Raw genomic sequence first — 11,472 nt, forward strand, 5'->3', positions numbered from 1 at the left:
ATAAAAGCATATATGAAGATACAGAGAAGAAACCATATAACTTTACATAAATTAGAGACTTCTCAAAAAAAGCAACTCAATACTTGTAGCTTAAATTAAAACCTTAAAATGGGAATTTCATATTTTTGCTCTTTTCTATATGATCAAGTTTCCTGGGTGACATAAACAAATTCTTGGGCTGGAAAGTTGGCTCAGAGGTTAAGAGCACTGGCTGGTCTTCCAGAGGTCCTGAGTTCAATTCCCAGCAACCACATGGTGGCTCACAACCTCCCTAGCGAGATCTGGTGCTCTCTTCTGGTCTGCAGGCAGACATGCAGGCAGAACACTGTATGCATAATAAATAAATAAATCTTTTTTTAAAAAAAGAGGGAAAGTATATAATAATTTTTTTAAAAAATTCTTACTTATAAAATATGTTCCTCTTTTTTTACTTGTAAAATATTTGTCATGGTCAAGCCTTCCCCTGTCTTTTTTGCTTTCTATAAGCTTACTTGGGGCCCATAGACATAGGTGTTCCTTATCCTCTTCCCATCTACTGCCTTAACACATTTTTTTCTCCTTCAGTGCTCTGTGAAAAGCTGTATCACTGCCTTCCATGTCACCTGTGCCTTTGAGCACGGCTTGGAAATGAAGACTATCCTAGATGAAGGTGATGAAGTAAAATTCAAGTCATTTTGCCTCAAGCATAGTCAAAACAAGCCAAAAATTGGGGAGGCCGAGTACCACCACCATAGAGTTGCAGAGCAGAGCCAGGCAAAAAGTGAGAAAACCAGCCTGCGGACACAGAAACTTCGTGAACTAGAGGAAGAATTCTATACCTTGGTCCAGGTGGAAGATGTTGCCAAAGAGCTGGGACTATCTGCATTAACTGTTGACTTTATCTATAACTACTGGAAACTGAAGCGCAAAAGCAACTTCAACAAGCCATTAATTCCTCCCAAAGAGGATGAAGAAAATGGCTTGGTACAGCCAAAAGAAGAAAACATACATACTCGCATGAGAATGTTTATGCACCTGCGGCAGGACCTAGAGAGGGTAAGATGACCAGCTCTTACTATTGTCTACATAGAGATAGGAGATATCACTTCCAGTTTTAAAATGACCACCCCATTATATAATGTGAGCTTCTGTGTCCTTCCTTATCATCTGAGTTCATTGTGGTCCCAGACACTGGGTTCTGTTTAAATTTTGACTGGGATTGGAAAGGCTTCATAAGTACTTGCTCTATGAACTTTTAATTTATGATTACCAGTTGATTTACTTTTTAATTCACTGTCAAGTCTGAAGTGACTCAGCTATATTTTACTGACAAATTCCTGAGACTGAAGCCTGATGAGTGAATTTTGTTCAGGGTTTTTCAGATTCAGCGCTATTAACATATTGAGCTACATTAGTTATTTATGTGGCGTGCTACCCTTTATTAGAAGTGGCAGGATAGAATGTTTAGCAGCATCCGTGATCTGCACACTAGATGCCAGTCCCCTCTCATACTTGGTTTTGACAAACAAAGTTGTTTTCCAAATTTACCAGATTCCTCCTAGAGGTTAAAATCATCTCTGGTTGACAGCCACTTCAGCAGGTAATTTAAGTTACAATATATTCATCAGGTAAATTAAGTGGTATAAGAATTGAGAGAAAAGTTAGGTACTGTGTTTATCCTAGGAAATTTCATAATCGTCTAATTCTGGAAATTAACCAGGCCTGGTGGTACAGATGTCAAGTGCTATCATTCATACTCAGGGATAAAAAGGGGAGGCTAACGTATGATGCCATTATCTTCTCAGCTGGACTGTGTACATAAATATTGATCCTGTTAAATTGTAGACTAGAGAATAGGTTTCAGAGATAATCTTGGAGCACTTGCTCTTAAAGCCCATTGACATGGTAACCATGTCCCGATGACTGTCATGCTATAGTAATTCCTTTGATTTGGGTCATGGTCTGTGGCCCTTGGGTCTTGTCTTCACTCCTCACTCCCACAGGCACCAGAACTCAGTGACCTTCAGTGTAACTGAACAATTTCAACTGTAAATTTGCTTAATATAACAAACATCTTTATTCGCTGGGGATTGGGCTTGCAGGTTCGAAATCTATGCTACATGATAAGCAGGCGAGAGAAGCTGAAACTGTCACACACCAAAGTGCAAGAACAGATCTTCGGTTTGCAAGTCCAGCTTCTCAACCAAGAAGCTACAGAAGGTAACAACCTGTGTGTTAAAATTGTCCTAGCAAATATAGAGACTGATTATATCCATTTTTACAATTTAGTTTTGTATCTATTGTGCCACTTAAAAATTGTTTCATATGCTTCATGAAGGGGCGTGGTCGATCGATAATTAACCAGACCAGCTCAATACAAAAGATTTAGTTTTTAATAATTGGGGAAAAAGTGAAAACTTACATGACCAAAGATCCCGTGAACAAAAGGAGTGCAGGGAGCAAAGAGAGAGAAGAAAAAAAACCTGGATGTTTTTATTTGTTTTCTGTGGCCCCAGGGGGACACACCCTAAACAGAATGTGATTGGCTGAAGTTCCCCATCAGCTTCAGTCTAATCCTGATAATTATGTGACCTATTTCACTGTCAATTTCCAATGAGAAACTAATTCCTGGGTAGAAATCCCCTTCCCGGAAAAAATTGAAAGGAAGGAAAAGAAATTTCAGAATAGGATTAGAGGAGTTGTAAATCTAAGCCAGAAAATCTATTAATTACAGCCATGAACATGTTTTGTAGTTAACAAATTCACTTAAAATCAAGAAGCCAACATCAAATTCTAGTTTCCAGAAACCATTTAATTCCAGGGTTACTCATCTTAAAAGTAATCTGTTAAAACAGATCTTTAGCTAGAAGTTAAAAGAGATATAGTTCTAATCTTTTCATTTATTCACTAATATTTATTGAGAACCTACTAGGGTAGTGGTTCTCAATCTGTGGATTGCAACCCCTTGGGGGTCAGATAACCTTTTCACAGGGGTCACGAAAGACCATTGGAAAATACAGGTATTTACATTACGACTCAATAGTTGCAAAATTACAGTTATGAAGTAGCAACGAAATAATTTGATGGTTGGGGAACCATTAAACATGAGGAACTGGATTAAAGGATCACAGAATAGGAAGGTTGAATACCACTATACTAGGAACTAAGAACTAAACTAGAAGATAGAGCAGTCAACAGAGAAATCCCTGTATTACTCACTTCATGAGAAAGATACATGATGTTACAGTACCTAAAGTAGATGCTTGGCTAGAATCATATACAGGACACTTCCCTATGTGTCTTTTAATATCGAATAGGTGGGAGAACCTGGTCACCAAGGGTAACTTAGGCAAAATGTATAAAATCAGCACCTGTTAAAAGCCAACCATCAAATAAGATAAAAACATAGAAACAAGATGTTAGGTAGACATCAAAAGCCCCTGGGGTATTTGTGACTGCATTATAGCATACTGGTATAGCAGGAAGTAGCAGGGATACTCAGCCACAAGGTTACCCTGTAACGTGACTGTCAAAGCAATAAGAAGTAAAGGAAAACAGGGAGGAGCCCCTGTGTGATAACAAGATTGAACTCAGCCAAGTGGCTTCTGATTATAAGAATATAGCTTACAGGATCAATATGTAGCAAGCCCTAGCAGAGATGGAGGCTGTAGTTGTTCAAAATGGTCCCTTGGGGAATGCATGCTATCCTTTAGGATACTTCCAATCTATCCTTTATATTATCTCATTTTTATGAAGCTATATATTATAAGAAGATAATGGGCAAAGACCAATTTTATGGTAACATATCCAGGTAATTAATGCATCCTTGCATAGGCATCCTATACCTCTCCCAGGGCCAGCAAGATGGTTCAGCAGCATTTGCTTCAAAAGCCTGGTGGCCTGAATTTGAGCCTTAGAACCCATGTAAAGATGGAGAGAACTGACTCCATAATGTTGTCATCTACCTTCACATGCATGCTATTGCACATGTGCCCATATATGGGTCCAATAGTATTTTTTAAATTATTCTACACCCCACAATGGTAATTTATAATCAGGATATTATAAAGTAAGGACATAAAATATTCAGGAACCAGCCACTGCTTCTAATGCCAGATTAAATAAAATACCTGTGTGGCTTTCTATTTGGTTTGTTTGGGAATGCCTGAAGAGAATGAGGGATAAAATCTGAAATGTCTTGTGTTTGAGGCACATCTTCAGTCCTACTCATTACCCATATGCCCAATCATAAACACACAAGAAATGAAAGACATGGAGATAGAGACATAAAACAGAGCACACTAGTTGTTGCTATTGTTTTATAGGTTAGGAAAGCAAAGGTGTAAAGTTTGGGAGCCATGGATAGTGTGAGACTCTGGGTTCATCCTCTACTGCAGTTCACTTTACCTGCTCACCATGGTATACATGCTCATCAAAGACAGGTGCTCATTAGACATTTGGAACAATAGGTTTCTCTTTGTGATACACATATGCTTAATAATTAAATCAGTTGTTAAGCAAATCTTCCTTTTTGATTTCAGGACTTTCTTTGGCAAATGCACTAGAGAACTCATTGTTTTACCCACCACCACGTATCACCTTAAAGTTGAAAATGCCTAAATCAGCCTCAGAAGACTGCAGAGACAGCTCCACAGAAACAGAGCACCAACCCTCCTCACCTGGCAGCAGCTCACCTGGTCACAATAAAAGGAGCCCACAAATGCCTGAGGAGCCACTGGACATGAATGTGAAAATATATCCAAGACATCCACTAGAAATCAAGAGTAACTGTTTTCTGGCTAGCCGCGGTCATTCTCGAAGTGAAGCCAAGAGTTCCAGTCCTGCTCGGAGAGCTCCATCTGCTGAGTTCTATCATGGGCAATCATTAGGGAAGCCTCTGGCCCTTCAGGCTGCCCTCCATGGACAGGCTTCTATTGGTAATGGGAAGAGTCAGCCTAACTCCAGGCTTGCCAGTTCCAATGGCCTAGAGGGCAACTGGTCTGGGAACATCACCCAGAAAGATAATTTAGATGAGATGTTCTGTGACCAGGAGTCAATGCTCAGCTCCCACTTGCCCAGTCAGGGCAATATTAGAAAATCTGGCATAGAACACTTTAGCAGATCCTTTAAGGAGGCCACCAATACATGGGTGAGGCCCACTGAGGACCTCCAGTACTGTGTTAAACCAACTAAGAATGTGAGTTCTAAGGAGCAGTTGTGGGGTAGACAGATTCTCAGGCGGTCAGCAGGAAGAGCTCCATATCAGGAAACTGATGGGTATTGCCCTGATTTAGAGCCCAGCGATTCAGAAGCAGAAGGGGAGGGGAATAAAGAAACAGCAAGGGTAAAGAAAGAAAGCTCTGACCGAGAAAACCCTTCTCATGATTCTGTTCGGGAATGCCATGGGAAAAGTGAGACACATCCTCATTCCCACAGCTCAATGCAAAGGTGATCAGAAACACCTAAGTAGCCTTTGCCTTTGCCCCACATACTAGGGGAAATCTAAACACCAAAAGGATTCTAGTGTATATTAGGAGGAATTGCAGGGAAAATGATGGTGTGATGTATTTGAAAAGGTTTCAGGTCTAGTTTTTATAAGCACATTACAAGAGTTGCAGATTGACTGGGGTTGTTTTGTTGGAGGCTGCTGGGAACAGTTGGGCCCAGAGTATTTGCTCAGTGAGTACTTCAGGGCTGTTTTTCAGTTATCTTAACATACTGATTAATCTACGTATTAAGAATCCTTGCATTGTCAATGGATTTGCAAGAGAACATGACAGACACTAAAACTACTTATCTTTTGAAACTATAACATGTGACTCTTAGAGCTCATGTCTGTAGAAAGTTTCTAATTCCACTGGTATCTATAAACCTCTTTAAGGGAGAGACCAGGAGAGCAGCATTCTCAGATACTGTCACTATTGTCTTCCTTGCTTCATGCAAGGTTGGGTTTTTTTCACAGTATCATATCGTATAAAGTCAATTCTCCTAAGTGTCCAGTGCCTGTTCCTAGACCTGTTTGTTGGGAACACACTCATAACTCTCTTATCCAGCTAACAAGCTAACTTGTGGATAGTGTTTACAAAAGTACTACTTCCAAGGAAATGCTCTGCTTCTCAAGGCATTTGCAAAGACTTCAGAGCCTTTCCTGAAGTGTGACCTTTTCTGGGATATTTGTACCAGGTCAGGGTTTTTTGTGTTGTTTTCAAATAAGTTTAACTAAAGTTGGGCTGACAGTTTTTGTATACCTGCTTTAATGTTTATAAAATTTTTATTGAGGTATAATTAAAATATAGTGTAATGCACAGAGGGTTAAGTATTACCTGCTTTAATTTTGAAACAGATTTTTATTGTCAAATTTGAAAACATGTGTTTAACACATGGATATAATTTAGCTTTGTATGAATTTTGAATCCAAGGCAATTTCCCAAGTGTAAAAGTTAGAGCCATTTTTCAGAACTTGATTATACCACATTACCAAATAATCAGCCTTGATTCATTTCTAGAAGAAGAGAATTTTGAATCAGAGAATGAAATAGGTCTGCTTCCCATTTAAGATGAAGGGGAAAGTAGCAGTTTATAAAAATGTGAGGCAGACTGTAATTCTCAGCTCCCTTTTCTTCTTAGCCTTAAAATAATATTCTCTTTCTTCTAGTTTGGGAACATATAGAGAAAGTTTTCAAACAAGAGGCCATTTTCAATTTCTGAAGTTTCATGCTGGTGAAAGTTTCATGCTGGTGATAGCAGCAGTAGGTGCCAGTGAGGGGGGCAGTAGCCAATGCAGTGGAATAGTTTGCCCCCTCCTGCTTTTGTTCTTAGAACTTTGTTAAAGGCATCTTTGGGGTTTTGTTCTCTCTCTCTCTCTCTCTCTCTCTCTCTCTCTCTCTCTCTCTCTCTCTCTCTCTCTCTCTCTCTCTCTCTACTCCTCTCTCTCCTACTTCGCTCTTCTCTCCCTCAATCCTCTCTCGCTCCTCTCTCTCCTCTCGCTCGTCATCCTCTCATCCAATCTCGTCTCTCTCTCATTCCCTCTCATCTCTCTTCTTCCTCGCATCCCCTCCCGTCCCTCTCAGCTGCTCTCTCTTCGCTCTCCTCCACTCCCTGGCCGCTCTCCCATCCCCCTCTATCAGCTCCTCCCTCTCCCCTCTCTCCCTCTCTCCCCCTCGTCTACTCCTCTCTCTCGTCTCCCTCCCCCTCTCCCTCTCCCTCTCCCCCTCCCCCCTCTCTCCTCTCTCTGTCTCTAAACCTGTATTTTGCCTTTCCTTTGGCTGCATCTTCAAAATGTTTGTGTGCCTATGAACATGTGTGAACATACTATAGCATATGTAGTAGGTGTTCTGTATTTTGTTTTAGTTGAAAAATGAGGAAGAGAATTTCCTCTTAATACCCTCGGCCTCTGCTTATTTGAATACTCCTAGGTACATATAAATTTAACACTTTCATGGTAATGAGAGTATAATGGAGGTGAGTGGTAAATTTCTTATATTAAAGGTCAGTCAATTGGCCTGTGTACTTTCATGCCTTTGAATTCTGAGTGGGAGGGGAACAAACATGAAAACAGTGCTTTAGCCAAATTCCATATGTAATGCCATTGGGAGAGTATTGCCTGAAATATCATTCAAGTCAGGGAGATAAAATGGTAATATTTTTTACAGAATTTTCCTGGGTAACAAATGAGCCTTCAGTTTGTATACATTCCAAATACCCCAAAATACATCTGCAACATTTTGTTCTATGAAGTATTACCTCTTAACCTTTGTTAATGTTTTTTGTCTTGTCTTATATAATTCAAGTTTTGAAGATAAACTCAATCTTTTTTCAAATGTCACCTTTTTATCAATACTTTTTCATTAAATTATGAAAACTATAAACTACTGTTAGTGTGGTAATTTTCTGTTTTGGCATGCTGATTTTTAAAAATCTTTGAATTTACTTATGTTAGAAGGGAGGTTCAAGGATGAGGAATTGAATGTTTAGAAGCACAAATCATCTGGTCATGGCAATGCACGCCTAGACTCCCAGCATTTAAGGCTGAGGCTTGAAGATAACTTCTAGGACAGCCTGGGATACAAGACCCTGTCTCAAAGAAAAAAAAAGAAAAAAAAGCACATATTCACAATTGAGGTCAATATCAAAGTCCAAGAGAACCCTTTGTACTTTGCCCAGAAACCATGATTTCATCAGGCTAGTAAGATAAAAACCTTAGGATCAACATTTAAAATGGTCAGTGACATAACATGACAGGATACACAAGACAATTGTTTATAGTACTCATTTTATGCAGAATTCTGGGAGTCTGTCATGGAATCAAGGTTATATAGTCTCATTGAGCAGGACTTTGAGAGGGTCAATATTTTCAAGTTGTCAAGGATCATTAAGTAAATCAGTAGTGAAAGAGATGAAAATGATTGTTTCTGCCTCTACCTACCTCATGTGCTTGTTAGTAGATGACTGTTCTAGTAATTCATTCTGAAGATTTTAAACTATTAAGTATATCCTGTTACAGCCAAAAAAGGTTGTTGGGTTTATAAGAATGTATACATTTCCAGTGGGAGGTGAACATTTGTGTAAAAGAAATGTTTAAATGTAGAGAGCAAGCCAGATAATAATGCACAGTTCCAGGTTTTTTACCTGCAAGATCAAAATCCTCAATATGTTTGTTTATTTGGGTTTTATATTTTTGTTTTGTTTATTTCTGTTTTACTGTGCTGAGACTGGAAACCAAGACTCTGAGCATGCTAAATAAACACTCACACTGAGCTGCCAAGCCCCTTTACTGGCTTTCAGAACTGAAGAAAAGTACACAGCAGCAAAAGCATATTTAGCACCCATTAACTTTGATGTATTATTTCAAAACTGTATTATATAAACACTTGATTTTCTCAGTTGGATTGTTTTGTGAAAATCAGAAATTGTGTGATAATGGTTTTAAAAGAAGGTTTAGTTAATAAATCCCACCTTGGGAGTGGCCTATGCAGCCAACTTTTTAACACTCATTTTTGCACTGTTAAAGGAGGCTTCTGGGAGTTCAAGTGGTTTTACATCACAGAATGGAAGAGATTATATGATCTAAAGACTTTGTCTTTGCAATAAAATGGGCAGGTAATTACACAACTCATGTGTCTAGTTACTGGTAAATTCCTCCACCTATGCTTCTGAATAAGCACATTTATCATCTTGTTGAGGTGGATTGGGGTGTGAGTGTTTTGCAAGGCCTGACCACCAGGCTCCTTCCCTTCACTTTTCCTTCAGTTCCCTTCAGTTTCAGTTAGGTTAAGTAAGTGGCAAGTAGCTTAGAAATAATCTGGAAAGATGAACCTTGAGCAGCTCAAGCTGACATCCAAAAGCTGAAACAGAGAGAACATCTTCAGAATCGCCTTTTACTGAAGTGTTGAGCTGTAATGGAGTTACTTTCTTGAAGCACATATGAAAATCATGGGTTACTTAAGTCATTTCTCACTTAAACTTTTTTTTGGTTTTTTGAGACCTTTTCTCTGTAGCTTTGGAGCCTGGAACTTGCTCTATAGACCAGGCTGGCCTCGAACTCACAGAGATCTGTCTGCCTCTGCCACCCGAGTGCTGGGATTAAAGGTGTATGCCATCACCACCCAGCATCACCTTAAACTCTTTAAAACTTTAAATTACACAGAAGCAATGCCTTCAGCCCTAAAACAATGAATGAATGAATGAATGAGCACAGCTGGATAGTACCCATTCTAGATCATTCTACTGCTTCATGGGGGTGTGGGCTTTAAATGCTTCTTCTTACTTTGATAAGCCTGCCTGACCTGTGCCCTGTGTTCCTTGTGGTTTTTGTTTGGTTTTTGGTTTTGTTGGATTTTTTGTTTTGTTTTGTTTTGTTTTTGCCTGAGCTTTTCCTCTTCTACTTTGGAAAACAGAAACTCTGGTTGAATTCTTCCCCATTTCTCTTGTGTCTGCAAACAGGCTCTAGAGGGGTTAAAAACAATGAGAATGCTCTCAAGGCTGCTGTTAGTGTAGCCACTCAGCCTTTTCAGTCACACTTGCTAACTGAATAGCAACAGGCCTGCCTTCACCTCAGAGAATTTGACCCAGTGTCTTGCCCTCAAGATCCCCCAAATGGACAAAACTATTTGGACAAAGAATAGAGTAAATAAAGGTGACTTTCAAGACAGTTACTTGGGTCCCTTACAGAACAACCAAGGACAAACCAGAAAACATACTTGGGACTAACTAGTTAAGGCTTCAAATAATAAAACATGCTATGTCAGGCCTATACACAACTACAGGAAGATGAGACTGTTGGGTCCATTTGGCACATGTGAAATAAACAAATAGTTAAGACTTGTTAAAGGTCATACAGCAGCATTAAGATGGAAGCCAGTACAGTCATGCTTAATTCCTGTATGCAGGGTACCTTCAAGCATTCCTACTAATTTTCTACTTGGGGGAAGAAAACAACCTTTGTTGAGGGGCAACAAAGGGGTAGTCTTGGATTTGATGTCTCTTGATCCTTGCCATCTTGGATAGAACAGATAAATCAAAATTAATCATCTTAAGGGATGGAGAGATGGTTCAGTGGTTAAGAGCACTTGTTGCTATTGCAGGAAACCCAGGTTCAGATCCCAGTGCCTACATGGTAGCTCACAACCGTCCAGGGCTCCAATCCCAGGGGCTCTTGGCCTCTATGGGTACCAGGCATGCACATAATGCAGATACATACATGCAGATAGAATACTTATTATACATAAAATAGATCTTTAAAAAATTAGACATTTTACACAAAAACAAGAAGCTTATATTCAAAGAACAGGATAGTTCACACAAATCTTGGCAAGGTAAGCCCCATATCAGATCTAGGACCTGGAGGTCTTCCTTTACCTAACTAGTTCAGTCATTTAACTGGCTATAGAAATTAAGCCATGGTTCTCCAAATACAGCCACACCCTAATCCCCAGAACCTAGTATGTTACTCGCATGATTAAAGGGGCCTTACAAATGTAATTAAAGTTAAAAGCCTTGAAATAGGGAAGATTATATTAAGCAGGTTCATCCAATAACCTCACAAGGGTATTTTATACAAAGTAGGAAGGTAGAAGGATATCCTATCAGGATATGTAAAAATGGAAGAGCCATGTTCCAGAAAGAATATATAGCCAGGTAACATTCTCCCCTGAAGTTTCCAGAAGGAACTCAGCCTTCCCCGACACTCATTTTAGACTTCTGAAGAATAAAAATAGGCACTGAATTTGTGACAATTTTTTATGTCAGAAGTAGGAAACTAATAAATTGAGCATAGAGTAAGTGCTCCCCAGCCTTTCAGAGAGGTTCTCGTTTCTAGCAGACCTATTTGGACTGAAATACCCTGAAGTTGGTCCTGTACTTTCACTTTGTTGTGCAGTGCTAGAACCTTGTTCGTGATAGGAAAGTGCTCTCTACCACTGGGTCACATATCAGGCCTTACTTTTTCTCTTATCTGAAATACTTCCTTGAAGTAGAAAACACATGATCTTTTTC

General features: G+C 39.4%; 1 protein-coding gene across 5 annotated transcripts in view; it reads left to right on the top strand.

Moving 5' to 3' along the window:
* The window catches only part of Jade3 (jade family PHD finger 3), a 92,549-nt gene extending 85,666 nt beyond the window's left edge, over nt 1-6,883 (top strand). For all 5 annotated transcript variants that reach the window (XM_038317234.1, XM_038317237.1, XM_038317238.1 and 2 more), the window contains 3 exons: nt 565-1,035; nt 2,082-2,199; nt 4,521-6,883. In XM_038317234.1, coding sequence (XP_038173162.1) covers nt 565-1,035; nt 2,082-2,199; nt 4,521-5,431 — 1,500 coding nt within the window. In that variant the 3' untranslated portion in view covers nt 5,432-6,883. The remainder of the gene's footprint in view (nt 1-564; nt 1,036-2,081; nt 2,200-4,520) is intronic.
* Nucleotides 6,884-11,472: the final 4,589 nt, after the last annotated feature.

This window comes from Arvicola amphibius, chromosome X (genome assembly GCF_903992535.2).
Source record: "Arvicola amphibius chromosome X, mArvAmp1.2, whole genome shotgun sequence".
NCBI lineage: Eukaryota > Metazoa > Chordata > Mammalia > Rodentia > Cricetidae > Arvicola > Arvicola amphibius.